The following is a 27,560-nucleotide window of genomic DNA, read 5'->3' as shown; positions in this document are numbered from 1 at the left end:
GCCCAATATGGGAGAGAAAGGAGCCCAGCTCACCGCTGTGGCAAAAAAAAAAAAAAAAAATAAACAAACAAAAAACACCCTTAGGAGTCTCCCAGCCTGTTCACCCCCCCAGCCCCAAGGAAGCAGTCCTTTGAACTGTGCTGTCCGTAACTGTCACCATGGACAGAGGAGACCAATGCCCGCTGGGGCGGTCTGCCTCAACTTTCCAAACTATTTTAAAGCAACTCTGGATTCTGGTCATGAGCTCTGGGGTAGAGAATATCAGAAGGAGTTTTGAGGGAAAAGGGAAGTGGTCCCTTGAGTAATCGTGTTCTCAGTTGTCCAGGGGAGAACAAGAAGGGGAGAGGGAAAGAGGTGCACACCCAGACTCCCTCAGGTCAGGTGACGGGTGCAAGAAGAAAATTCTATGTATAATTTTGCTGTCCTTCCATCTTACCCTCCCCTGGGCTACATGTGAGAGGGAGAAAGAGTCTATTTCTATACTTCTTATGTTGCTAAGACATCTTCTGCTTAAGGCTTTGTGTGTGTGTGTGTGTGTGTGTGTGTGTGTGTGTGTGTGTGAAGGATCACAGGCCTCAAATTTCGGTTTTTCCTTTTATCATCTCCGTGACTAAGACCACTCAGTGTGAGAGACGCATATACCATAGAGAAAGAAGAAACAGTCACCCCCCTCCCTACTGCCCTAAATGAGGAGGGTGTACTATGCTCAGAAATTGCTAAATATGTCATCAGATATTTAGGGAGTAAGACAGAGAAAAGAGAGACATAGCAGCAGCTTTTGATATATAGATACAGAGTACAAAGAGATACAGAGTAAGAGAAGACAAACATAGTACAGTTGAACAACAGGGCTGGGGAGGGAGTTAGTATCAGAGACCACAGGTTTGCAGCATGCTGAGAAGAGGCCTCAGTCCCTCTTAGAAACTGGGGAAGAAAGAGAAAGAGGTTGTGAGGAGCGGCCTTGCACCCCAGCCACTGAACAGGAACAGGCGGCATTTGTACAAACTTAGGTGTACAGTCCTATTCCTGTTCCAGTACCTACTAGATGCCACCCTCCCCACCCCCAGGCCGTACCCGACCTGCCCTAACTCTTCCTCCCCCATCCTTGCTTCTGGCTGCTCTTGCCTTTCTGCTGTATGTGCCTGGCTGATTCCCCGGGAAAACCCTGCAGAGGGCTTGGCTTGGATGCAGCCCAGGATGAGACTGGCCATGTTTTCTCATCTCTAGTTCTCCAAGGGGCCACAGTGGACAATAAAACAAGGTCCTGGTTCCCAGTTCAGGGCCCCAAGGTAAACAGAGCGAGGAGCCTGGTGACATACAGGCCTGGGCGGGTGCCTGAGCTGCTAGCGGAGGGACCAGGGGACACAGGTGGAGGAGGGGGTCTTGGAGATATTCTCCACCCACACTGCAGGATGAGAGGGGAGTGTGGACCCAGCAGAAGGAGGAGCCAAGAATTAGACTTCACGGGGCATTTCCTAAAGCTTATTAGTGACACAGGAGTACAGGACACCGTGCAGAAATCAGGCAAGCATCTCCTTTGCTGGAGATGTCTTAGTTCAGAAAACACCTGTCCACTGACAGCATTTTCAGGTGAAGGGTCTACACCTGATGCTCCCCCAAGGCCCCTCATCTACTGCCTCTGACCCAGCGCTCTAGATGGACACGACCCTGCTCACGATGTAGGAGGCGTGGCAGTGACCCCTAGCGGCAGGAGGGCAGCACTGCGGCCCCAACCAGGGCGCTGGGGGCAGGGGAGGCCAGTGTCCACTCGACAGGGCAGCACAGATGTGGCCCCGAAAAGGGACAGCAGGACAACGATATGGAGTAAAAGTTTTGAGATGAACAAAACAAAAACAAAAAACAAACAAAAACAGGCGGGAAAAGAAAAGCTGAGGGCAAGAAAAGAGGCAGGTGAGAGGATGCAGCCTGAAGGTACCTGAAAGTGCAGGTTTGCCGCAGTCCGCAGGGGGATTAGCTGGCGGCCGTCTCTTGGTGAAGAGGGAAAAGCTTGGCCTGGTCCTCAGCCTCATAGCCGCAGGGCAGGTCACTCCTGGAGGAAGAGACCCGGCAGGATGACAGCTCGCTCAGCCTGAGAGCCTGTCCCAGCACTCGTGAGAGGCAGCGAAGGGCAGGGGCTACCCATTGCCATAGGAGTGCAGGGACAGTCAAGGCCAGAGTGACAGGGCGGACTTGCCCAAGGTCACAAAGTCCCCAAGGGGAGGAGAGAAGGTCAGGCCATCAGATGCCCATGAGATCCCCCAAGCCCCCATAATTGGAACCGGGAGTGGGGAAAGAGGATGTGCTCTGCACCAAGGCAGGGGCCTGACCCGGCCCCCGGAGGACAGTGATGGCGAGAGAGGTTTTCATTTCCTTCTCTAGCCCTGAGGGCTCTGGGGAAGCTCTAAGTAGGCGGGAGGGAAATTTAATATTTGCTTCTGGCCCCTCCCAGAGAACGTGAGGGTGGGGGTGGGGGGTGAGGGGATGGGGGGCTGCTGTACCTATTATCGTTGATATCTGTGGCATTTCCTGGAGAGATCATCATCGAGAACACGGAACAAAACGAAGAGGAAAAGGAGAGTGGGTGTTGGAAACAGTCACCCCCAGCCCTCACATCCTGATCCCGGAGAGAAAAAAGGTAGACTTGGGCACAGCTGCCTCCTGGGTCTATGGCACTCTGTCTTAGGCTACACCAAGCTGCATCATTATTCTGTTTGAGAAGACGCCTCCCTGGCCCCCACACAAGAGAGGAACGGGGAAGGGAAGACAGGGGTGGTGACAGGGGAAAGGAACCTGCTTGAGAAAGTCCAAGCTCTGAGGGGCTGGTTGGTGGTGGAGCTGCAGGTCAGAATCATTTGCTCTGCTTATATTTTCAACTTGCCCCGGGGACCCCAAAGGCCAGTACCCATTTTTTTCCCCTCACCGTTGTCCATGTTGGCCTTCTGGTAGGAGACCAAGGGGCTGCCAGAAGATGTGGCCCCACTGCTGGCACAGGAGTTGGCAAAGCTGGATGGAGAGGGGAGAGAGGCAGCCTCTGCACCCGCCACCCATTACTCTGAGACCAGAAGAGTCCATGCACCCTCACTGAGATGCCCCCCAACTCCCAGAGGACAGAGGACGATCAACATGGGTCAGGGAGGGCAGATGCCCACCTTCTGGTCACGGACGTGAAGTTGAGACGGGATTAAAATGAAATCACTTAGGATTTCAGTTTTACCCAATACTCGACCCAACCTCACGCTGAATAAGGTGCATGGAGCCCGGTGTTGGATGCAGCCCACACCATGGTCACTCACTACATCTCTGAGGCGGAGCTGGGCGGAGCCTGCAGGTACAAATTCTGGTAGTTCTGGAACAGGCTGTTGGTGTAACTGATGCACTCAGGGCTCCGGGTGCCGTAGGGATTCGTAGGGGATGATGCTGGGTAGTGGCCGGGCCGGACAGGTTTCGCTGTGGTAAAGAAAGGGAAGTGGCCATGAAGAGGTGACTCTGCAGTCGCCGCAGTCCCTGAGGCCACTTGGCAGGAGGTGAACTGAGCTGTCTACAGGTTAATTCACTTCTGTACTTTTTGAGGGCTGACACGGACGAGAAGCGGGGAAGAAGCAATCACTTAGCCGCTAGACACCTGGGAATCTGCTGGGTCTCCTCAGAGGAACATGTCAGCCACGCCACTCACCAATCTGGGCAGAGTGGCCCCGCCGGCCGGAGCTCTTGCAGCGCACGGCCTCCTTGATGCGGTCCACCTCCTGCTGGTACCGGCGCTTGTCCTTCATGGCGCCCTCCTTGGCCTCCTTCAGTGCACCCTCCAGGGCCTTAACTCTCTCAGCCGTAGCCCTAAGTCGTTTTTCCAGTTTAGGAAGCTCACAACGCAGATCTGCATTGTCACGTACCAGCTAGTGGGGAGGCCGTGGAGAGGCCCAAGGGGCGCGGAGAGAGAACAAGGGAACATCCAGTCAGAGGGGGCAGAGGCCTCATTTCCCCGAGGCCTCAGTCCCTTCACCTAATATGCCTTTCCAGCCCATTCTTTCCTTCTCCCTGAGCAAACATGGTCAGGCATTCACAAGTGACAGCATTTTCTGGACAGCAAAACAGACTAACTCCACACTGCGGCTCAGAACCCTGTGACAGCATCCTGCCCCAGTCTCCTGGCTTAGACGCCCCACAGCTGTCACGACTTGTGCCAAATCAACAGCCCAGGGCAACCATGGGGATGAGCACCCCTCACCCAGACATGGGCATGCAGGGGTGGGCGGCGAGAGCACAGCAGCAGGTTGGAGGGTGAATATGGCGTTGGGTGCAGTGAGATGCGGTGCACAGCAGGAGCAGAAGCTGGAGAACAGGACCCCGCCTCACATACACCCCATCCCCTCCCCTCACATACACACAGCGCCCCATAGAAAGGAAAGAAAATGTTTGAGGTCTCACAGACATCTGTGTGCACTACCCAGGCTTCCTGGGCTGCCCCACTCCCATTTAGATTAAATTCGAGCAGGGCGGCACCGCCAGGCAGCCAGAAAGACGTGCTGATCTTTCACAGGGTTACCCCAGGACAGGTGGCACCAGAGATTGCAAAAGGAGCTGGCCTTGGGAGACGTCGGGGAAATCGGTATAGCAGGGGTGGGGTGGAGGTAGGGCTAGAAACACTTTAATTTTGGACAATCTGCAGATTAGAAACAGGGTTTTTCTGTGACAACAGTTTAGCTTAATTTGTAATAGGATGGCGGTCTTGGCTACAAAGATTCTATTTCCTTTTTTTTTTTTTTTTTAAAGATTTATTTCTTTATGCACGCAAGAGCTGGGTTGTAGGCCAGAGGTATACGGGTGAGAGGATTCACCAGAGACAGAGTGGGGACCAGAACAGGCAGATCAACTGAAACACACTGCTGAGGGGAGCAGCAGGGAGACAGGAGAGGTCTGCTGCACCATGTGGGTAGCACCCTGGCTGGGGATCGAACTCATGCTGCAGAGGCTGCCAATAGCTTGATGGCGCTGTAACCCCTTGCGCCAAGAGGGAGGCCCCTGAAGATTCTGTTTAACTGAGCTTATCTCTTGCTCTCCTTTCCAGTCTTGTGTCTACTGAGATAAGACATGAAGAGTCCCTGTCCTATAGAATGGTAGCTGCCAGAGGCTGGTGTACCGGCGATAAGGAGCTATTGTTTAATGGGTAAAGAGTTTTGGTTTTAGAAGAAGAATGAGGGAGTAGATGGTGGTGAAGTTACACAAGATCATAAACAGACCAAACAACACTCAACTGTGCACTTGAAGTGACTTAAGGTGGTAAAAAAAAATATTAAGGTGGTAAAGGTTACATTTTGTGTATTTTACCACAACACAAAAGTTGGGGTAAAAGTTATATAACATGCATTTGGATGGAAAAAGAACATGAACACAGAAATTAAAAAGAAGGCAGAGGGCCTCCCCGGTGGCGCAGCGGGTTGAGTGCAGCGCTGTGAAGCTGTCCGCAGCCTCTGCAGGGTGGGTTCGATCCCGGCCGGCCGGCAAGAATCCCACATGGCGCCACAAACTTCTCCTGTCTCGCCTGCTACTCCCCTCAGCAGTGTACTTCAGTCAATCTGTCTGTTCTCTCACCCTCCAGCCTCTGGCCTGTACCCCAGCTCTTGTATTAAAAAAAAAAAAAAAAATCCTTAAAAAAAAAAAAAGAAGGCAGAACTCATCACAATGTTTTCTTCCCTGTCCTTCAACTTCTCTGGACGCCGTTACAATTTCATAAGCAAAGGGGAAGAGATGGCAGCGAAGGCTTCTGCAGGCCCAGATAAAGTCAAGAAAGCCTGCAGACCATCCCTGGACACAACTCTGGGATTTTCTTCATTATTAAAAAGGGAAAAAAAAAAAAGATGTACTGAGTATTTACTGTTCTGGGAAGAAAAAAATTTAAACTTTCGTTTATTGAGACTGTGAGTTTAAACAGAATCTTAAGGTAGGTCTGAAAGGGAAGGAAGCCAAGGTTAGGGCTGACTTCATGAACCAGATAAAGCAGCCGGTTGACAGACTGTCGCCTGCGTCTTCAGGCTGAGCTGTCCGGCGCTCTCAGGGTGCTCCTGCTCTGTATGCACCAAACATTTCCTGTCCTGACTCCTAGGACTGCCCCTCCGGCCTGCCCCCCATACCTTTGAAACCCAGTCATCCACCTAGGGAGCCGCAGCAGCAAGGAGGGGACAGAGGCAGCGACTTAATACACACCAGCTTGGAGTGCCCCGAGCGGGGGCTGGCTGGGCCATCTGGAGGACTCACTGACTTTCCCTGCAGGCCGCCCCAGGCCTAGGCAGATGGAGTTCTCTCCACGGGCGAAAGCCCAACTTCCCTGGCTGCTCCCTGCCTCACGGCTTTCTGCCTCTGACTAAGCCTGACCAGTATCCCCCGTTGCAGGTATGAGCCCAGGTCTATGACGCCTCTTTCACTTTCAACCTCTCCCTCCAACTACACAGGCCTGGGGAATTCAACTCTGAGCAGATGCAGGTCGGGAGCTTGGAGAAGGGGAAATAGGCCGGGGAACAAAGAACAAGGTAAAAGCGGACCCAAGTATAGTATAAAGCGGGGTTCCATGGGGAACACAAGGAAGACATGCAGGAAGGTTTTCCTAAATCCGAGGGGCCTCCAAGGATTTGGTATCCTGGCACCTGGCCCCAAGCCTTTTCTGCACCCCTTCCCCACTTTTACCTGTTTGTGAACCTTTGTAAGCTGCTCCAGGTTGTTCTCAAGAAAGGAAATCTTCTGCTTTTGGGAGTGAATCCCCCCACTATCCTCGGGCTCCATTTCTGCACTCTGCTTAGAGACAGAGAGAAAGGCGCGGCTGGGCTGAGGGACAAGGGTCCTGCCCAGACAGACCGAGCCAGCCTGGCTAGGCGCCCTGCAGCAAGGAAGGGACAGACCACAGGCGCGGAAGGCCCTGAGGGCGGCACTCACTTTCTTGACTCGAGTCGTGACGTCTTGAACGAACAGCTTGCGAAGGTTGTGGAGGGTCTGGAGTTCCCGGGCCTGGAAGAATGATGACAAATGGGGACGGGCAAAACCAGCTCAGCTCCTCCCTCCAAAACTACTGGAACTTTCAGTCTGTCTAGTCAGGTGAGTCACGCACGCATCCTTTAGGAAAACATGTGTCCTGATTCAGCCACTCACTGCCTTGGCAGAGGGCCGGAGGAGTGGGCTTAGAAAGCAATCAGGGGGGAGAAAGGAAGACACCCCCCCACCCCCAGCCAGCCCTGCTACTTGGCACAGAAGGAAACCACTTACAACTGTCTCCTCCAGGCCCTTGAGGTCCTGCTTGGACTGCTCGTGTCGCTCGTACAGAAATCTGGAAGAAAAGGAAAACAGAACTCTCTTTCCTGCTTCTCCATTTCTTTTATCCATATTTTGTGATTCATTTATTATACAACCTACTCATGTTCACTATAGACATTAGAAATTAGAAAAGAAAAAGAAAGGCAAGTTAGACAAGTTTCACGTAAAGTTCACGATTCCACTACTGTGATCACGTCACCATCAACACGCTGGTGTCCGTCTTTCCGTACTCTCTCCACCCCGCGCATCCCCTACAACCCCCTGGGGTTATAACATACCCACTGCTTTGCGACCTGCCTTTTACACTTGACAGAACATCACAAAGCCATTCCATGTCAGCTAATACTCAACGAGGTCAGGGCCTCCTTGGTGGCGCAAGGGGTTAAGTCTCAGCTGTGAAGATGTCCGCAGCCACTGCAGCACGAGTTCCATCCCCGGCCAGGGAGGTGACCCACATGGCACAGCAGACCTCTGTCTCCCTGCTGCTCCCCTCAGCAGTGGATTTCAGTCAATCCACCTGTTCTGCTCCCCACTCTGACTCTGGTGAATCCTCCTACCCACTGCACCTCTGGCCTGCACCCCAGTTCTTGTATGCATAAATAAATAAATCCTTAAAAAAATAATAATAATACTCAACAAGGTCACTTCTGGAAGCTCTTTTTTCGCTCCCCACCCCATCAAATTGTCCTTTGGCAGAATCTGTTTCCTGTGGTCACCAATCCACATCTATCCTGGGGCCTGCCTCTGCTGCCAGTCTGAGAAGCAGCGGCGGGGCGGGGTGGGGGGGGGGTAGGGAGGGCGGCATTGTGGCTACAGGTCAGTGTCAGCAGGTGGCCCGGCCACTCACGTCAGCTCCTGGAGCTTGGTGCTCTTCTCGTGCTCTTCACTCTTCAGCTTCTCGTAGTCGGCCTGGAGCTTCTCCAGCTCCAGCTGCAGCTTCTGGTTCAGGCTGCGGAGAGCAAGGAAGACACGGAGAGGAAGAAAGATGTTAATAGGGGCGGGGGGAGAGCAGCTCCTCAGACTTTCCCCTGTGATGCAGGTGAGTCCCGGCAGCCTTGCTGCAGCTCCCTCCGGTCTCAGCAGCCCCCTCAGGCCTCAGGCTCCGAGCAGTCGCGAAGCCTCGAGGATGGGGCCTCGTCCTTACTCCTGCACCGCCTGGAGTTGGGCTGTGAAGAGCGAGCATGCAAGTGGACACAGCACAGCGCGAGGAGGGAGGATGCCCAGGAGGTGCCGCGGGGAGCTGCCCGCGGGGATGCTTACTCTCTCAGTTCATCGATGGTCTTCTGCTTCTCATTGATCTCATCCCTGAGCCGGGCCAGCTGCCGGTGATGTGCCTCCCGGTGAGTCTCCATCTGCAGCTCCAGGGCCTTCTGTAATAACCCCGCCCCCGAGCTCGAAGCTGGACATCCAGACACCAGCCAGTGAGGGCAGCAGAGCCCTACCCGTCCCCCGCACCTGTCCACTCACTTTCACTTCATCTGCATCCTGCGTGTCTGGCTCCTTGTCCTTGAGGGCGACTTCCTGCACAGTTTCTGAGGGAAAGAAGGGAGGGACAGCTTATATGACCCCTGCCTCATCCAGAAAGCACTTCCCCGGTGACCAAAGCTCTGGGCAGGGCAGGGGACAGCTGCCCAGAATGTTCTCACAGGGATGGCTCTGGGTTGGGACATCCGCTATGATTCAGGAGGGGCAGAGAGCAATGGAGGGTTACGGTTCATGTAGGAAGTCATGCAAAAGCCTGCCGCGCAGCACATGCGTAGACAGCTGGGCGGGGGGTGAAGAAGGCTCACCCTGGGCCTGGAGCTTGGCCAGCTCGTCGCTCAGGGAGTCGTAGGACTCCTCCAGGTGCCGCTTCTTCAGCTCCACGCTCTGCATGTACTCCGTAAGCGAGCGGATCTTGGCCTCATGCTGGTGGGAGAAGGGTGGTGAGAGGAAGACAACAGGTGACAAAGGACACAACTCCAGGCAGTGCCAACCCCCGTAACTACTTCTCCCGGCCCTTCTCTTTTGCCGCGCCGTTCCTCGGGGCCCTTCCTTGCCACCCTTCAGGGGCAGTACACCCCTGAACCTTCACTTCTCTGGCCTGGACCCTCCCCTGCTACCTCAAATTCTTCTGACTTCGATTTCAGTTGACCCCAGGCCCTAGACATAAATGTGGGTGCTCGGAGTCTTATCGCCCACCACAGAGTCACACATGGTCTCCCCGGCACCCAAGGGCTCTCGGCCTCGGCCACGCACCTGGGAGATGAGGAGCTGGCAGGAGGAGAGCTCCCGCCCCGTCACTTCCATCTTGCGGTGACATTCGACCTGGAGGTTCTCCAGCTGCCGGCACCGCTTGACCACAGACTTCACCTCGGATTTGATCTTGCTGATGTAGAGTCGGGCCACGGTGAACTCCTCCTCGATGGCCCCACTGATCTCCACCGGCTGGCGGGGGGGAAAGGAGGGGGCTCCTCTGGGGTGGGGGATCCTGATTCATCCCTCCGCTCTGCCTGTCCCCGCGCCCAGGCCTACACGGACTCAGGTGTTTTCTGAGCCACTTCGGCAGCGTCACCTGGCATAGCTCCCACGACATTCTCTACGAGCACTGAGAGACTCAGCGCTGACCTCTCCCCTATGAGCAACATGACTTCCTTCTGCGGTCACTTGAGCCCCCCCCGACGGGTCCCCTCGCGGCCACAGACACGGCATCTGTCCTTCCAGACTCGTGCCCCCCTCTCTAGAGCCTGCTCCAGGCACACCCCCATTGCTTCCGTACCCAGTACCCTTTAGCACGGCTGTGTGTGCCAGGCCCCGCTGGACCACCTGTGCTTGTGGCTGCTCTTCCCCTGCACCCGTCGGGGCCTCACTGTCCCCCCCCGTCTCTCCCACTAACGCCCAGAGAAAGAACGGCCCAGCAAAGCTGCGGCCTCTGGCCCCACTCACCAGCTTGATCTCGCCGTTGCCCACAATGACACTGAACTCACTCAGGTCCTTCATCAGCCCGTTCAGCACCTCGGCGATGCGTTTCCGCTGGTGTCCACTGACCTCCTGCAGCCGCTGCAGCTCCGACTCCAGGGACAGCATGGTGGCCTGCGAGAGTCCCCCGGGTCCTCCCGTCACCGTCTTCCCACGCCACGCCCAGCCAGGGCAGCGGCCTCTCCCTGCACTCACAACCCTGGGGGCTGCCACAAGGAGAACAAGGGCCCGCAAAGGGGGCTGGGAGTGACAGGGGTCAGAGGGTAAAGGGTAGTGACAGGATGAGTCAGGCCTCTCGGCGAACTGAACAGCAGTGCAAGCGAGATCCATGCCTGTCGGGAGGCAGAGGTTCCCGGGGCGCAGAGAGGTCCTGAGCTCAGGGTGCGCTCACCACCTTCCCAGCCACTCACCACCTTCTGAGACAGCTCGTCCACCAGGAGCTGGTTCTGCTGGCTCTTCTCCTCCACCTCCTGGGACTTCTGGTCGTAGTTGACTGCCAGCTCCTCCAGCGCCTGCAGAACTTCCTTCACCTCGTCCTTGGCGGCGTCGTTCTCAGACTGCAGGTGGTTCAGCTCTCGCTGGACCTTCTCATTGTCCCCGCGCGTGGACACCAGCAGCTGTGGAGGGAGGGAGGTGCTTCCAGTGACCACTGCTAGGACCCCGTGGTGGGGGGGCGCCAAGCCACCCTCCCAGGTCCATGCTGGGAGAGACTTAAGGGCCAAGCAAGTCAAGAGGAGGTAAGCTGCAGGCGCCTCAGAAGTAGGGCAACAGGGGCCTCCTGGTGGCTCAAGGGGTTAAGACGGAGCACTCTGGAGCTGTCCGCAGCTACTGCAGCACGAGTTCGATCCCCGGCCAGGGAGCTACCCACATGGCGCAGCAGACCTCTCCTGTCTCCCCGCTGCTCCCCTCAGCAGTGGATTTCAGTGGATCCACCTGCTCTGTTCCCCACTCTATCTCTGGTAAATCCCCTCTCACCCCCCACACCTCTGGCCTGCACCCCAGCTCTTGTATGCACAAATAAATCTTTAAAAAAAGAAATAGGGCAACAGAATAAAGAAGCACTTAGATGCCAAAAGCCGTGCTTTAAGCAAATTCCCGATTTAGCCCCACACGTCTAGAAGAAAGCAAGCCCCTTCTTCACTGGTTGTAAGAAAGATCCTTTTCCTGCCTTCCAGGGATGACCCACATGCTTCTCCCACGTCTTCCTCCCTCCTGTTACCTCTTCCTGGTCCAGCATTTGCTGCTTGAGCTTCTCTATAAGTTGGCTCTGCTGGTTGATCTCATCATCCTGTTGGAAGCGGGGAGAGAGATGGGGTGCAGGGGAAGTTACTCTTTCCAGTTTAGACATTTTGGATGGGGGCAGAGATAGGATCACTGTAAAAATCCAGATGCGTTAGGCCTTGAGGTAAAACCCCATATCCTAAAAATAAATCTTTTCCTCAGCTTCTTTCTTTGACTCCTGACCTCATTTTTAAATTTGTTTCTTCCTGGAGGTTGGCAGGATCTTGACAACACATAGAAAAAGCCTTCAAGTGTTCATATACTTGAACCTAGAAATCCCACTCTGGACTCCACTGCATCTAATCAAATCACTCAAAAGCAGCCTTCTGCACCGCAGCAGTCCGGAGGGTGGATATGGAGCAGAGCAGAAGCTGGAAAACAGGACCCCCACCCCTGCCTCATCCCCGCCCCACACGATGCCCACAGGAAGGAAAGAAAACGTCTGATGTTTCACAAACATTTGTGCTCATTATCCAGGATGGCAGAGACAGCCATTTAGAGTTTTTCATGGCAGCAAAAACAAGCAAACAATAAACTAGCAGTCCTGTACAAAGTGAATCGTTAAATACATGTTGATAAATGGACTGTTGGCGCCATTTAAAAATACTTTCATGAAGAATTGTTAACAAAGTAGGAAACTGCTCACTATATGAGGCTGAATAAAAAACGGATGCAAAGTTACATCCATCTATTGCGTGGCATGTGACTGCAAAAAAGCAAAATGTGATTTTGAACAGTGAGATGATGGATGATTTTAATTTTCTTCTATATGTTCTTATTTATTTTCCACTTTTCAGTAACAAGCATTTATCCCATTTAAGATGAGAAAAGGGCAGGGCCTCCCTCGTGGCACAGGGGCTAAGTCTCAGCACTATGAAGCTGTCCACAGCCACTGCAGCACGAGTTCGATCCCTGGCCAGGGAGCAGCCCACATGGCGCGGCAGACCTCTCCTGACTCCCTGCTGCTCCCCTCAGCAGTGGATTTCAGTAGATCCGCCTGTTCTGCTCCCCATTCTTTCGCTGATGAATCCTCTCACCCCCATGCCTCTGGCCTGCACCCCAGCTCTTGTATGCATAAATAAACAAATCTTTAAAAAAAATAAAACCAGGAAAGGTCAGTAGAAGCTGATCTGCAGCCCCTCAGCGCCTCCCCAGGTCACCGGGCACCTGCTCGGGCCCTCACCTTGTCGTCCAGCTGCTTGTAGAGGCGGCGGATCTCCTCCTCGTACTTCTGCCGCTCCTCGGGCGCAATGCGCACCACGATGGAGGAGTTGTCGTTCAGGGGCGTCTCCTCACAGAGCTCGGCTCCCAGGGCGGCCTCCTCCCCAGCCAGGCGCTCTGTCTCAGGCACGTTCTCTCCTGGGGAAGGGGCGGGGCGGGGTGAGAGAAGCAGGGAAAGCCGCACCCTGGGGTCCTTTCTCCCAAGCTCCTGGCCTGCGAGGCCTCCCAGCCTCCTCCTCTGGGGCCAAGCGGATCTCCAACCTGACTAGAGTGGGATCAGGGCAGCCGGCCCCCGCTTCCTTGAGACTGCCCCACCGCGCCTGCCAGAAGAGCAGCTCCCCTGGGAAACCGCTCTCCTCTCACGCCGCCCCAAACAGGGCCCCTCTGGCTCCAGTCTCCTCTTCCTCCTCAGCCTCAGCCCCAGGCCCTGCTAACCGTTGCGCCACCGGCTCAGCTCGGCCTCCAGCTTTGCAATCGTCTCCTTCTGCGCCTTGGTCTTCTCCTTCTCCTTCTCGTATTTCTTCTTCCACTGCTCGGCAGTCAGCTCCAGGTTCACGGAGGCGGTGTTCTTAATGGTCTTTGCTCTGGGCGAGGAGGAAAGAACAGACATGAGGCCTCCGTTGAGGGCTGAGGCGTGCAGGGCCCGGAGGGGAGGGAGTGGCCGCGCCGGCGGGGCCCCGGGCCTGTGCCACTGACCGCTGCCCGAACATCAGGGTAGACTTGGTCTCTGCGTCGTTGTAGCTGGACGGTGAGCAGCAAATGAACATAGTCGTCCGGCAGTTGCCTCCCAGGGAGTCCTGGAGGATCCGTGTCATTTTGCTGTCACGATACGGAACGTAGCTTTTCTGGGGGAGGAGGAAGACCGTGAATCAGAAAGATAAACCCAACAGGGAATCGGAAAAGAGAGCAACCCGTGGATCAGGCACAAGGCGCTGGGCGCTTCGGGAGGCAGGAGAGGGGTGGGGTGGGGGGCTGGGGGCCGAGGCGCTCACCGTGCCCTCTGCCAGCGCGGAGATGACATTCCCCAGGGCTGACAGTGACTTGTTGATGTTCTTGGCCTCATCCAGCACGGCCCCCTCGGCTCCGGTCTTGCTCACCTACGGGCCGGGCCGGGGTGTTAGGGGATGAGTGTGCCACGGCAGTTCCACTGAGGAGGTCTCAGTCCAAGGACGAGAGGGGAGAAGAAAGCGCAGAGAAGGTCCCTCCTCTGCTCCCCTAAACTGTTGCCAAAGGCCACCCCCCCAGACATTCACATACAGATTGCGCGTATGTGGCATGTCCAGAAGAGGCAAGTCCAAGGACAGAAGAAAGATGCCTGGTTGCCAGGGGTGGGGGGTGGCAAAGAGGGCGTGGCTGTCCCCGTGGGTGGTGAAAGGGCCTGGGGCTAGTGGTAGCTGCGCAACCTCGAAAACAGTAAACACCCCCCAACTGGAGTGCCACATGGCGACCTCTATGGGATGTGAATTCTATCTCAATAAAAGTTACTTTGTGTTTTAAGAGCTGGCAAACCCCCAAAGCTTCCTTCCCTATCCTCCCACCCCCACTGGCCCCCAACCTTCTCGCTCCCCGCCAGGTCCACGAGGTACAGCTTCCCACTGAGCTTCTGCTCAGTCTCCATGTTCTCCTGCTTGATGTTGATGAGAAAGATGCTGTGGCTTCGAGAGCTATGTTCATTCATGTCTGCAGGAGAGGGGGGAGTCCCCTGTAAGACCCGCTGTGGGACTGAGGTCCTCAGCCCCCAGTGACGAGTGCGAGAGCCACCCCCACCCACTGGCCCTGCCGCTGCCCCCCGCAGCAGCAGACAAGCACAGACAAGCACCCTCCTCCTCTGATCCCTCCAGTCTTCCTTGCTCACTTTCAAGCCCTCAGGCCCAGGGGGCACAGAGGACAGGCAGATCCCCGGACTCAAGGGTCCCTAATATCTCCACTCACTGGTCACAGCCACGTGACGATTAGATTTCCCTTCATCAATCACATCTAAAATCTCCTCCGGACTGGACACAAAGCGTTCGGTGCAACCCTGCAGGGGGCAAATGGAAGGTGATCCGTCACCTCGGATCTGCAAGTTCCGTCCCCGGCACACTGTCCACAGGGCTTTTCAAGAGAGTGCCTTTTCCCAGTCCCCAGACTTTCCCTGCTCCCTTGGCACAGCTCTCTCCTCCAGGACATCCACTCTCCAGGCTCTGGGTCACCGGCCTCTCCTCCCATGCCCACACTCGACGCAGTAACCCCATCCCCATGCTCACCTTGACAAATGGCACCCGGTTCTTGTCCTCGTGCACAGACAGATTTGTCTTGGTCACTAAATCAAGACAATACAGGATGAGCGAGGTCAGAACTTCCCTCCCGACCCCATTCAGGTGGTGATTCCTTCTCTGGGCAAAGGGAAGGAGGTGCCACTCATCTCCCTGCATGTGCCAAAGACTGTTTCGCCTCCAAAATTCCAACTTGAGGGTTCCGGCCCATCCCAGCCATGTATACGGAGGCCTGGGCATCGAAGCTCATCCTCTGACCCTTTGGGTTTTGGGAAATTCTTGGTGTGTGGAGGCAAGAGACACAATTACGAGTGTGAGTATGAGTGTGTCTGCCCCAAGTGCCCTCGGTATCCCTGCCAAACAACACCTCGTCCCAGGAGCAATGTAACCTTTTTTCTCCTTACCCTCTTCAAGCCCCCAACCACCTACTGGGGTTAGTGACCACTCACCATCCAGAAGGTCACGAATTTTGTCCAGATAAATCTCAAAGTAAGAAACCTGGTGAGGGACAAAGAAAGCGGGTGAAGGAGAGCGGCTTACGGACACGTGATGAGGGCGCCCAAGCGAATGGCACTCGGATGCCAAAGACGCTTAAGTGCTGGTAGTGGGAGGCAAAGAGCAGACGCTATCTGGGCACAGAACAACTGAGGTGACCAGAGGGAGACAAGGAGGGGGGCTCAGACTCTCATCCCGCCCCACCGCCCTCTGATGAGCTCCCGTCACCTTGATGTGGAACTCGAGGTTCTCATCCATGGAGTAGATGTGGTTGAAGATGTCCCGGGCAATTCGAGGAATGATTCCCATCAGCTGGGGGTCATGCAGCTTCCCCTGGGGAGTGAGGGGGTTCCAGCATGAGGCTCAGCAGCACACAGGTGCACACAAAGGTGACAGCTGACAAGCACGTTCTGAGTTGGGAGACGGCACTGCCGTGTCAGCCTTTAGTGGAAGGAGGAGCTAACAGGGCAGCCCTTTGGAATTTCATTGCCGCTGTTTTCCCAGAAAAAGCAAAACAGTGCAATAGCGGAAGGAGGGTGACTGCAGCAGGCTGAAGGATTCCTGGAAACGGCCACGAACACGTTGCCCTTGCTTCATAGTCAGTCCCCAGCTAACCTCAGGACCCAGCTCCTCCCAGCCCCACCCCCTCCCCCACTGAGGCTGCGGACCACACCCCACTCCTCAACGCCCGCCCGTGGAAGTCAGAACCTCACCTCCATGGTGTGCGTTTTCCCTGAAGATGTCTGTCCATAAGCAAAAATGGTGCCATTATAGCCAGCAAGGACATCTGGGAGAGACGGCAGAGAAAGCACAATGGTGGGGACCAGCGGGGTGGGGAGTAAGGAGCCTGAGAAATACATTCTGAGAAAACATTACCTTTGACAATCTGCATGGCGCAGGCGTGGTAGACTTGCTCCTGAGTGGTGTTTGGGGGGAACACACGGTCAAAGACATACGGCTTCCCCTGGAGAGGAGGTAAAAGATGGCGGACATCAGCAGGCAGGATGTGAGGGGGACGAAATCCGGTAACCCCCTTCCGTCAGCCCGGGGGGTTCGCCAACTCTCCATGTGCGTGGATGATGCTGGGGAGAACCCAGACTTAGTGCTGACACCAGGAGTTGTGTGCATGTAGAAGGGTGTCCCTGACGCAGGCTTAGAATGATGACCCGGCACCCCACCACCACAGCCCCGCTCCCTGGGAAGCCAGAGGGGAGAAGACCACAGGGTCACAAGCTGTGGAGAGCCGAAAACAATCCATCTTTAAGTAAATATAAAATTATCTCAGCAGATCCATACATCCCGATAAAGAACGATCTTCAAGGTGTATTCAGTGGAAGGTGCACGGTTCGGGATGTGTGCAGTGGGGTTCCCATGCAGAGATGGAATACACAAGCAGGGAGTCGCTGGGCTGTTGCGGGACATTAACAGGAGCCCCCTCTTTGTGCAAGGGATATATGAAATCAGAAATATGGGTCTCACTTAAGAAATCAGCTTTATGTAAAGAAGACTGTGAAGCAAATCACTCAGGACAAAAAGTACATTTTCTGTTGTTTTCCCCGCCTCCTACCCTCAGAGGAACCGTGAGAAACACAAGTTTAAAAGCTTTTTTTTTCTTTTTCTTTTTTAGATTTGCAACAATTTGAAAACACTTGCAGATGAACCACAGAGTCCAGCAATGAATAAAAAGGGAGGTAGGTCGTGACTGCATAACCTGCATGGAGAGACCAGCCTACTTTATCATTTACTACCACAAAGTATACACGAATCTGTTATAAAGGCTCAAAATTTACACACACAGACCTACACTGCACCATTAGTAGTTGACAGAAATGTAAAAAAATTATCAGGATGGGGTAGTAAGTCATAACTGGAAGAAGCAAATTATTTCTGTAAGAGTGAGCTCACGTGTTGCCAGCTCCGTGTGAGTGTGTGGTGTGTGTGTGAGCTTTCTCTGCATGAGCCATTTGTCTCTCCAGTTTAAAAAAAAAACAAAAAACATGAATTTGTGACTGCCTGGCTGGTGCCCCTAACCCCCACATTGCTCAACTGTATAAAGAAACTGTGACTCAGTTGTCAAATCTACAAAGCCCATGTTCGTCCAACTGAAATATAAAGCTGAGTCTCCGAACACAGGAATTCAGGTAACACTTTTTAATAAAGGAAAGTCACAAAACTTGGTTAGAACTGGAGATGTGATAGAGCATTATATCAATAAATAGGAATTTTTTTTTCTAGATGGAATTATACAAAAGTATTAACGGAGGTTACTTTGGGGAAAGAAGTTGGGAGAGAGGAAGCTTTCCTTTGGCATTCTGTATCCTGGATTGTTTATACTTTTTAACCACAAACAGGAATTATATTTCAAAAACATTATAATGAAAGCGGGAGCGACAACGGCACCTTATTTTGCTTTCTTTTTTTATTTCTTTGCATAAAAGAAAACTCCTAACTATAATATATTTAATAACAAAAATATTTGAAAAATATGGCTTGTGGAAAAAATCTACCTGAACTATTGATCTGAAAACAAACTCCACAAAGTGAGGGCCGCTGTGAAGGTGTGCTCCGAAATGAAGAGAGTACTGTAAACCGGTGGAGACTTTCTGGAGGACAATTCTATTAAACATTTAAATGTCCACACCGTCCACTGCCCACCTAGACAGTGTTGTAAACTAATGTTACCTCAATAAAAATAAGTAGAACCATAACCCAAAAAAAAGAACTGTTCATGGTGGTTATCACTGGGGAGCAGAATGACAGGAAATTAAACTTCACTTTTTCTGTGACATTTAAATGTTATGTAATGATGTTGTTTTTGAATTAAAAAATAAAATCTTATAGATGACATTATAAAAGAATATTTAGTGACATAAGGAATGCACAAAATGCTGTTTACTACATGTAAGTGATCACCCCATTTCTGTAAAAAAATATTATGTATATGTAACTTTGCATAAAAATGTTAATAGTGGTTATCCTTGGACAATGAAAATTTAGGAGTTTTTGTTCCTTTAATTTAGATTTAAATTTTTTCTAAAATAAAAATACCGGGCCTCCCTGGTGGCACAAGGGGTTAAGCACCATGAAGCTACCCGCAGCCACTGCAGCACAAGTTTGAGCCCCAGCCGGGCAGCTACCCACATGGTGCAGCAGACCTCTCCTATCTTGTCCACTGCTCCCCTCAGCAGTGGATTTCAGTGGATCCATGTGTTCTGCTCCTCATTCTGTCTCTGGTGAATCACTCCCCCATACCTCTGGCCTGAACCCCAGCTCTCATATGCATAAATAAATAAAATAAATCTTAAAAACAAAATAGCAGTCAGTTGGGGGTGGTATTGATTGGAAGGGGACACAAGTGAGCTCTAGATCTCAATGTGGGCAGGGGTTCCATGGGTATCACACATGTATAGAATTCATTCAGCTGTCTACATGAGCTTTGTGCACCGCAGGTAAATTATTCCCCAATAAGTGCCATCGTACCATAGATAACGTCCTATGATGTTGAAATGGCTCTTAAAATAGAAACTGATGTGCAACTCACTGTTAATAAATGCATATTAAAACTGAAGTACTATTTTTACCTTTTCATATCATTTCAATTTTTGTCATATGACCATGTAAGACTTACTCAAAAATTAATACTTTTGAATAATAAAATTATGTACAATATTGAGTTATGGCACAAGTCATGATATTTTATATTTGTGAAAAAATAGATCACAAAATAATGTATAGTTTAGGATACAATGCTATTAAAATTAATATGTATATACACAGAAAAAAAATGGATGGCATCAAATACATCAAATTATTAACAGTTTTTCGGGGGGGGGGATAAGGATTTTGAGTGATTTTTAGTTTCTTCTATATGGTTTTCTATGTTTTCAACATTGTCAACAAGCAAACATTAATGTAGTTATCAAATGATGTTTAATGTTATCAAACAAAAATATATCTTAATTCTTGAGTGATCTACCTCAGTGTTTCTCCCATCTAGCGGCCAGGACAAACAAACAAAACGTGTCTATCTCAGGCCCGTGACTCCGACCTCTTCTCCACCAATGAGCTCCAGCCATGCTTCACCAAGTCAGGCCCGCCGCCAGCGGGGATTAAACACAACTCTCAAGCCAACCTTGGCCCCCACCCCTTCACCCCTGGGAACACAGGTGCCAAAACACACACATGCACACACCCCATTCATTGTCTCCACACCCCTTCCCCCTAACCCTCCCCGCCACAGGATGGGATGGTGCCCTGAGCCTTAAAATGGAGGGCGCTCTCCAAGTGCTGAAGGCCATTCCTGCCCGAGGAAGCCTTTTCCTCAGCCTCGGCTCGGAAGAAGGCAGGAACTGCAGAGGAAAGAAGGTGATGTTCTGAGACTCGTGAGGATAAAAGGCACCCAAGAGCTGAGGATGGGTGAGAGCCGCACACAGGGATTATAATCCAAGGGTTCTGGGAGGGTAAGACCCAGTTTAGGTCTTCCTTTTTTTTTTTTTTTTTTTTAATCTTAAGGTTTTTATTTCTGTGAAGGTGCAAGTTTCTTTTAATTTTCTATTGATCATACTCAGAATGAATTCATTTTGTCAGATCTTTCTCTGAGAATAACTAGGCCAGTGATTTTCTACTTCTTCTGCCTCTACTCACATGGGAAACACCACGATTATTTACAACTCTTGTGACACATAATTACTTTAAGTCAGAGTGTTGTAGGGGGTTCTCGCCAGAATCTGGAGGCGTGTGCAGTGAGTAAAAGCCATTTCTGATGCCCCACCCCAGGCCTGTGCCCAGACCACTCTGCAGCTTGAGTCCCCCAAAGTGCTGAAGGCAGGTGTTCCCTAACATCCAGCACAGTTGGGGCCTCCCTGGTTGCGCAAGGGGTTAAGCACAGCACTATGAAGCTATCAGCAAGCTCTGCAGCAAGAGTTTGATCCCCAGCAGGCCAGGGAGCTACCCACATGGCACAGCAGACCTCTCCTGACTCGCCCGCTGCTCCCCTCAGCAGTGGATTTCAGTCAGTCTGCCTGTTCTGCTCCCCACTCTGTCTAGTGAATCTTCTCACCCCCCACACCTCTGGCCTGTCTCCCAGTTCTTATAAGCATAAATAAATAAATCTTTAAAAAAAAATCCAGCACAGTTTCTGGCCCACAGGATGTTGAATAAACTGAAACACTGATGGAGGAAGAAACAAGAGGAAATCAGGGGCTTTGACTGCAACACCACCTCAGCGGGGAAGTTGTTTCCAATTATTTCAAAAGCTCGCCGGGAAGGAAACAGCGTATAGAAAACAACAACATCTAATCTTTATCAGGAGTATATTATGTGCCTGTCACTGTGCTCGGCAGTTTATAAGCTTCATCTCGTTATCGCTGCAACCTAAGAGGCAGGGACTCTTATTACTCCATTGCATAGATGTGAAAACTGACGTCCAGAGAGGCGAGGTAGCGTGCGCGGTCACACGGCTGAGTGGCAGAGAGCTGTTCTAAACCCAGCCTGGCTCTAAACCCACACTGATCGCAGACGCGAAGTGCCAACACCGCGTCAGACTCGTATCAAGGCTCTTCCTTCCCCTCCCCTTCTCCCTTCCCCCACGTGGGCATTTCCAGACATAACTAAACCCTTCAACACTCCCCTTTTCCGACGTCCAGCCCATCCCCAGAAGTGTGGACGCTCCCGCCCACCCTCTCGAAGGCGGTGCCCTCACTAGCCCACCTTTGGGTAGTGGGAGACCCTGTGACAGAGTTAGCGACTGGAAGACTTTACCTCAGCGAGACCTTCTACCTGTGAGGGGTGCCCCTGAGCTCCTGCCTCTCTCTTACCCTCCGCAGTCCAAGGACTCCTCACCCATCACCTTCTCCCCAAGCCTCTCTCGCGCCCCAGCGCCCGGGGCTCAGTTCTCCCACTCCAGCTGCCCATGGTGTCCCCGCCCGTGCGCACCTCCCAGCCACCTCCGTGTCGTTTTCCATAATGTGCACCGGCTAAAGCTAAGATGGGGGCTAAGTGGGGTCCAAGATGACCACCCCTTTACCCTCACCAAGCACCTGGTAGAGACTGAACTTCCCAGCACCGGGCCTGATTTCCATGGTGACACCCCTGGGGATTGTTGCCATGGAAATGCTGGAGAGACACTGGCCACGGTGAACATTCCACATTCCCTCCCTCTCCGTTTTCTTTATCAGACTCCCCCAAACGTAAGGGAGGATTCGCCCCCCCTTCAATTTTCAGTGGAATCACCCCAAATAATACTGACTGTACTCCAATTATCCTGCAGGACTCAGCCTCGTGTCGCCAAATGAGATACTTGATAGTCCTTTTTTGGCCTTAAGAACCCACTTACCCATCGGGAGACCTGGAGGAGGCAGGGTGGAGAAGACTCTTGAATGAAGGGGGCAGGGAGAAGGAAGAGGGAGCGGTGCTTCCTTCTCACCATCTCCCCCACACCTGATGCAGATGCAGCAGCCCAGGCAGCAGACGCTGGACACGGTGCCCACCAAGACCAGCGCAGAGAGAGGCCTTCAATGGGCCCGGTGAAAAGTCACAGCGGACGCTGAATAGCACAGAAGCCAAAGCTACACACCACACGGTGACCCAGACCCCCTTCCACTGCCCAGCCACTAACTCCGCTGTGCCCTGCACCTCAGCCTGCCAGGGATGGCCAAGGGAGTAGGGAAGAGGAAGGGTCCTACAGAGCTGTCTCCCCAGCTTATTCTCTGACCCTTTGCCAAGCAGAGACAACCTAGGAATACCAGGGACTCGGTGCCCAGCGCTAGGTGCAGAGCTGCAAGAGTAGGCGAGAAACAAGAGTAGGCGAGAAACAAGAGTAGGCGCTGGGGGCAGAGACCCCCCTCTCCCATCTTCCCTCTCCCTCACCTCCCAGACACCCTGAGGTAGCATGCTCCCTTCATGCCTCAGACAATCTCCCACGCCCCGGGCCCCAAAGGGGGCTGGCGGAGAAGAGGAAAGAAGGTCGATTTCCTTTCCTCGTTGGGACCTTCAAGGGTCTCTTCTAAAATCACTTCTCCTGTAGCCCTCATCCTCCTGAAAGAGGCTAAGGGCTGGGCAGGCATGCTGCAAACAAAATGGCCCCTCAAAAGCATTTATCTTGCAGTGAGACGTTGACAGGAAGGGCGAGGGCAGGGGAGAACGCAGACACAGACAAAGGCACAGCCCTAGCCCTACAAATATCAGGCCAAAAGGACAGGCAAGGAGGTGCCAAGTGTGGAGATAAGGAAATCCCTCTGGCAAGAGGCCCTCTTTGTCCCCCACCCCACTGCCTCTCCTGTTTATCTCAGCAAATTGGACACCACGGGGCCTCCCGGCATCACCCCATGTCCACCACGGCTGGAGGGGCGGGAATGGAGCTGTGTCAGTCTCATCCGACAAACCTAGGCTGAGGAAGCCAAGTTTAAAAGTAGAAGACTTTTGAGCCACATCCCTCCCATTTCTCAGCCTTTGTGTCTCGGGGGGCACCAACTCTCACAGCTCACGCCTGCTGCCCAGAACACTGAGAGCAGTTTCCCCGCTAGATCCTGGTCTCATTTGAGCCTGGCCAGACCAAAAACTGACCAGACCACAGGGCTAAGGTCTCTGGGGCAAAGGGAGGTGAGGACCCTCTCGAGGTGGCAAACACACTGACACCCAAGCACGAGAGGCCGAAGCACCCATCTCCGCTCTCGGTGTGGGTGTGAGCTCGGTGTGGGGACAGACCACGGACCTTAGGGAGAGGTCATGTAAGTAGGTCTCTTCCAAAGGCATGTTGACTCAAGCCCCGTTCTCACTGACCCAGAAGGCCCCCGCCCCCCGCTCTACTTTCCTTTAGTCAGTTAATGAACACACCTGTCCCAGGCACTGTGGATCAAAAATAGGTAAGAAATGCCACTGACCTTGAGAACTGTCCTCCTAGGGGACCCTCCCTTCTCTAACTCCCTTCTCCAACAGCACCCCTCAAGTCCGACTGGATCCCTTCATCCCATATCCTGACAGTCCCGACCAATTTGGAAAACGAGGGGGGTAGGCGAGGAATTCCTTAGGAATTCTGTTTGGACCATCACAGAGAAACGTCCGGAACAGAAATCTGCAGAGGCAGTGTGGTATGGAGGAAAAGCCGTGAGCCTTGGAGTCACACACTGAGGTTCACACACATGAATTAGTGTGACCTTGAGAAAGTCATTCGACTTCTTTGGACCTCATTTGCCTCATCTGTAAAATGGAGATATTAATACCTGCTTGAGACTGTTGTAAGAATGTTGAGGGTTAAGAAACCTGTGCAGGGTAACAAGCTCGCAGTAAATATCAGGCCTCCTTCTTCATGGGCTCTGCTACAGGCCAGGGGCTGTTGTGATGAGGTGGATGGAGGTGGTTTGCTACTCTTTTACTGGATCATGGGGAAAAAGGATGAATAAGCAAGCACTGAGTGTTGCGGGTTCTGTTATTTTCGCTAGCTGGAACTGGGGGGTGGTGTCTAAACCCTCTTCCTACTGCACCTGGGAGGAAAAGGCAGACGTTTCTTTAGGACCCGAGGCGCCCCCAAACTGGGTGTGGCATGGATGTATTTCCTTCTCAGAAAACCCTTGGCCGGGTTGAACCTATGCCCTCCCCCCAAGTCCACGCCGTAACTGCTTGGGGGTGCAGGGGCTGGTCCCGGAGAGCACGCTCACTCCTGCCTCGCGGGGACCCACACTGCCCCCTCCCATGAGCCCCCCGCGCCCCCACTTCGTTTCCCGGGAGGTGGGGGTGCGGATCCGAGCAGCAACAAAGCGAAGATGCCCTTTCTCGGGGGGAGAGGGAGGCATCAGAGGGCTGGCCCTAGCGAGTGGGGACCCCGCGCAGCAGCGGCAGAGGGGAGCTGGGTCCCCGATCGCCGGCGAGCGGCCCCCGCCGACTCTGCGGAGACCTGGCCGCGGGCCCGGCCGGGCCACACCCAGCCGCCCCGAGGCCGGGCAGGGGAGGGGCGCGGCGCCCCGGGCGGAGGCCGGGCGCGGGGAGGGGGCGCCGCGCGGCGGGCGGGGCGCGGGCTGGCGGGGCCCGAAAGAGCATCCTGCCGCTCCCCGAAACTCCCTGAGGGGCGGCACTCACCCCGATAACGACGCTGTCGTCCCCCTGGAAAATGGGGATGAACTTGTCCCCGCGCAGGATCTCGGCCTGGTTCAGCGGGCGGAAGCGGCACAGCACCTTGATGCTGCACTCGTTGTTGGGCTCGGCCATCGCGGCGCCGGCGCTGGGGGCTCGGCCGCGGGGTGGGGGCGCTCGGGCCGGGGGCGCTCAGCGGAGGCCGGGGGGGCGGACAGGCGCTCGGGCTCGGGGCCGAGGACGCCGCGGGTTCCCAGGCGAGGGCTGGGGAGCAGGCCGGGCGCGCTCGCGGCTGCGGTGCGGGGTGCGGTGCGGGCGACCGGGCGTCTGGTCCTCGCTCGGCTGCGCCTCCCGCCCCTCGCTGCAGCGCCGCGCTGCGGGCCTGGGCGGGGCCGGGGCGGGGCCTGGGCCGGCGGGGGGCGCCCCCCTCCGCGCCGGCCCCGCGCCCCACCTCTGCCGCGGTGTCACCTTCCGCGCGCCTCTCCGCGCCCCGGCCGGCCCCCCTCGGGCGCCGGCCCCCTGGAAGGGCGCGGGGCTGGGGGGCCGTCCCCGCACCCCCACCCCGTTTGCTCCCGGACACCCTCTCCCGCCACAGCCTCGCCAAGGGGCGCCCACGTCTCAGGCCCGGTCCCCCGCACCCTCTCTCGGCCCCCAACCCTCTCAGCCTTCAAGGGCGGTGGCTTGTACCCCACCGAGTTGGGGGGCCCGGCTTCATGTCACAGACAGGAGGCTCAGGGGAGGGTCTGGCTCTTCCCTTGTCCCTCACGCCCGGAGGTCCCTGCTGCTCTCAGCACCGCACACCGGGTCTCGGGTCCAGGGAAGACGAACTGGGCTGTGAGAATTCAAAAGCAGATAAAATCCTCATTTTTGCCCCAAGGGCAGGGCCTGGGAGGGCGGTGGGAATAGCTTGCGAGAAAAAGGGAGTCAGAAAGTAGTGGAGGATGATGGCGGGGGTGGGTAAGGACTTTGGGAAAGGCCTCTGGGCCGACCTCCTCCTGAGGGTTTCAGGCAGGTTCAGGTACCAGCAAGACCAGGTCCTGTCCCAGGGATCCTTGCATGGAGCACCATCACCCCTGCCCCTCTCTCGGGCCTTTGGTCTCTGTTTCTCCATATTCTTTTTTTTTTTTGGCGGGGGGAAGCCAAACCTAAAGAGTCCTTGTCCTTCCTCTATTCAGGTCAGACTCCTGCAGCCCCTGAGTAGAACCTCCTAGAAGCCGACCAAATTGATTTTTCTCCACATCAGCCGGCCTCTGCTGGCCAACAGAGTTAGACTGCAGGAGTTGAGGCTCTAGGCCAAAGGGAGGAGTGGAGAGATGGGAGAAAGGAGGAGGGGAGAGAGGTTCTGCTTAGCAATTTGTCTGGTAAGTGTCTAAGGTCGCTGAAGGGCTCTGAAGCCAGGGTGAGCGATGGCCTGCTCTGAGAGACCTACACTCAGAACTTTCCTGAGTGGGGCCTATACCTCTAACCTACCTTGAATCTTACAGAAACTGAAGGAAAGGGGTCCAGAGTAAGAAACTGAATGGGAAGGCAATAGGACTATAGCGACAGAGGGGCAGAGGCCCCGGGGAGGAGCCAGGAGAGTATGCATGGAATGACAATGAATTCCAAACTCAGGAAAATAGGCATCTGTCCAGTCACTTGGTCTGGCACTATTTTTAATTGTTGCAGTATCCTGCATGCTCAGAAAACATCCTGGGAAACATCCCAACCTCAGGCCCCCAGGGGGTCTAGGGTGGCCTCCTTAGTGAAGGAGTTTCAAAATGCTAATCCATGGCCAGTCACTCCCCCCTCCCCCAAAAAATACCCCACATAATCAGGTAAGTTTTTCATAAAGTTCAATTTCTTAAGATTCAAAGAACTGGGCCATCCTGGTGGTGAAAGGGGTTAAGTCTCAGCACTATGAAGCTATCGCCAGCCACTGCAGCACGAGTTCGATCCCCAACCAGGGAGCTACCCACATGATGCAGCAGACCTCTCCTGTCTCACCCGCTGCTCCCCTCAGCAGTGTATTTTAGCAGATCTGCTTCTTCTGCTCCCCATTCTGCCTCTGGTGACTCCTCTGACCCCCTGCACCTCTGGCCTGTATGTACCCCAGTTCTTGTATGCATAAATAAATCAACCTTAAAAAAAATTCAAAGAAGTGTTTTTTATTCTAAGGCAGTCCCTCCCACTTTTATAAATAATGATGGTAATAGTGTAAGTAGGTTTTCTTTCTTTTTTATGTATTCATTTAGCAACATTAAAAGGTGCAATGTTCTGTTTAGCCTCAAAAAGATTTGCTGTTGTTTTAATTTTACTGAACTGAGAAATTCAAGTTGCTGAAAAATATTAGTCAAGTGGCTAAGAAGAGCAAAAAGAATATTCATACAGACATAAAGTTCCACTTCAGCTTGACATAGGATTGCCAGATTTGAAAAATAAAAACAAGATGCCCAGTTAAATTTAAATGTCAGGTAAAAAACGAACAATTTTTGTGTTAATATGTTCCAAATATGATATGAGAAATTCTTATGCTAAAAAAAACCACATTATTTATCTATCACTTTCCGGTCTTTTGGCTAAGATCAAATGTAAAAAACTATTATTTATCTGAAAATTCAAATTTAACCAGGCTTCTGTATTTTATCTGAGCCATAACCTGATATCACCTAACTTTTTTATTCTTCACGACTAAACCTTTACTAAATTTCAGTTGTTTTTGAAGTCCTGACTGTGCCACAGCATGGCTAGTTGAGCCACTTTTGTCTAGTCATTTAATTTCTCGGGGTCCAAAATTATTCATCTGAGAAATAAGAATTATAAAATGTCTTGCATAGATTTGCAGTAAAATGAAAGAATATTGCGTGGAGCGAGTCCCAAGGTGTATTATCGGTCCCCGCCCAAGCCCCGTCCGGCCAAGACTACATATCCCACAATCCCAAGCGGCGTGCCCCGCCATTACCTCACTCCCTGGCGCCTCTCTCGCCAATCCCCTCCTCGCCAAGGTCG

General features: G+C 53.4%; 1 protein-coding gene across 3 annotated transcripts; it reads right to left on the bottom strand.

Annotated features, from left to right (window-relative positions):
* Positions 1-766: 766 nt before the first annotated feature.
* Positions 767-24,714, bottom strand: KIF5A (kinesin family member 5A). Of its 3 annotated transcripts, none has more exons than XM_037515062.1 (29): positions 24,579-24,714; positions 16,383-16,470; positions 16,220-16,293; positions 15,735-15,839; positions 15,461-15,509; positions 15,003-15,058; positions 14,689-14,776; positions 14,312-14,436; positions 13,749-13,853; positions 13,453-13,601; positions 13,192-13,340; positions 12,719-12,894; positions 11,474-11,542; positions 10,665-10,871; positions 10,222-10,368; positions 9,535-9,723; positions 9,087-9,204; positions 8,764-8,828; positions 8,557-8,666; positions 8,144-8,245; positions 7,249-7,309; positions 6,922-6,993; positions 6,676-6,780; positions 3,674-3,890; positions 3,294-3,447; positions 2,921-3,003; positions 2,499-2,526; positions 1,937-2,050; positions 767-924 (listed from the first exon to the last, which is right to left on the bottom strand). In XM_037515062.1, the coding sequence occupies exons 1-28, from the start codon at positions 24,705-24,707 to the stop codon at positions 1,972-1,974; spliced, it is 3,099 nt and encodes a 1,032-aa protein (XP_037370959.1). In that variant the 5' UTR covers positions 24,708-24,714; the 3' UTR covers positions 767-924; positions 1,937-1,971. The 3 variants fall into 3 exon arrangements, with proteins under 3 accessions (XP_037370959.1, XP_037370961.1, XP_037370962.1); XM_037515064.2 differs by lacking the exon at positions 24,579-24,714 and adding an exon at positions 21,538-21,914; XM_037515065.1 differs by lacking the exon at positions 24,579-24,714 and adding an exon at positions 21,545-21,587.
* Positions 24,715-27,560: the final 2,846 nt, after the last annotated feature.

Source organism: Talpa occidentalis, unplaced genomic scaffold (assembly GCF_014898055.3).
Source record: "Talpa occidentalis isolate TD23 unplaced genomic scaffold, MPIMG_talOcc4v2.1 talOcc4.16, whole genome shotgun sequence".
NCBI classification, from domain to species: Eukaryota; Metazoa; Chordata; class Mammalia; order Eulipotyphla; family Talpidae; genus Talpa; species Talpa occidentalis.
The sequence above is the reverse complement of the archived record's forward strand: the minus strand, read 5'-3'. Positions and strand labels throughout refer to the sequence as shown.

Bases quoted from the DNA above. Each gene is read 5' to 3' on its own strand.
- KIF5A (XM_037515062.1), bottom strand. From the start codon at position 24,707: ATGGCCGAGCCCAACAACGAGTGCAGCATCAAGGTGCTGTGCCGCTTC. The intron at 8,829-9,086 runs GTGAGCCTTCTT...TCTTTCCCTCAG, and splicing joins GGCCAAGCTCCAGGCCCAGG to AAACTGTGCAGGAAGTCGCC. The intron at 6,781-6,921 runs GTGAGTGCCGCC...GTCTCTAAGCAG, and splicing joins TCACGACTCGAGTCAAGAAA to AGTGCAGAAATGGAGCCCGA.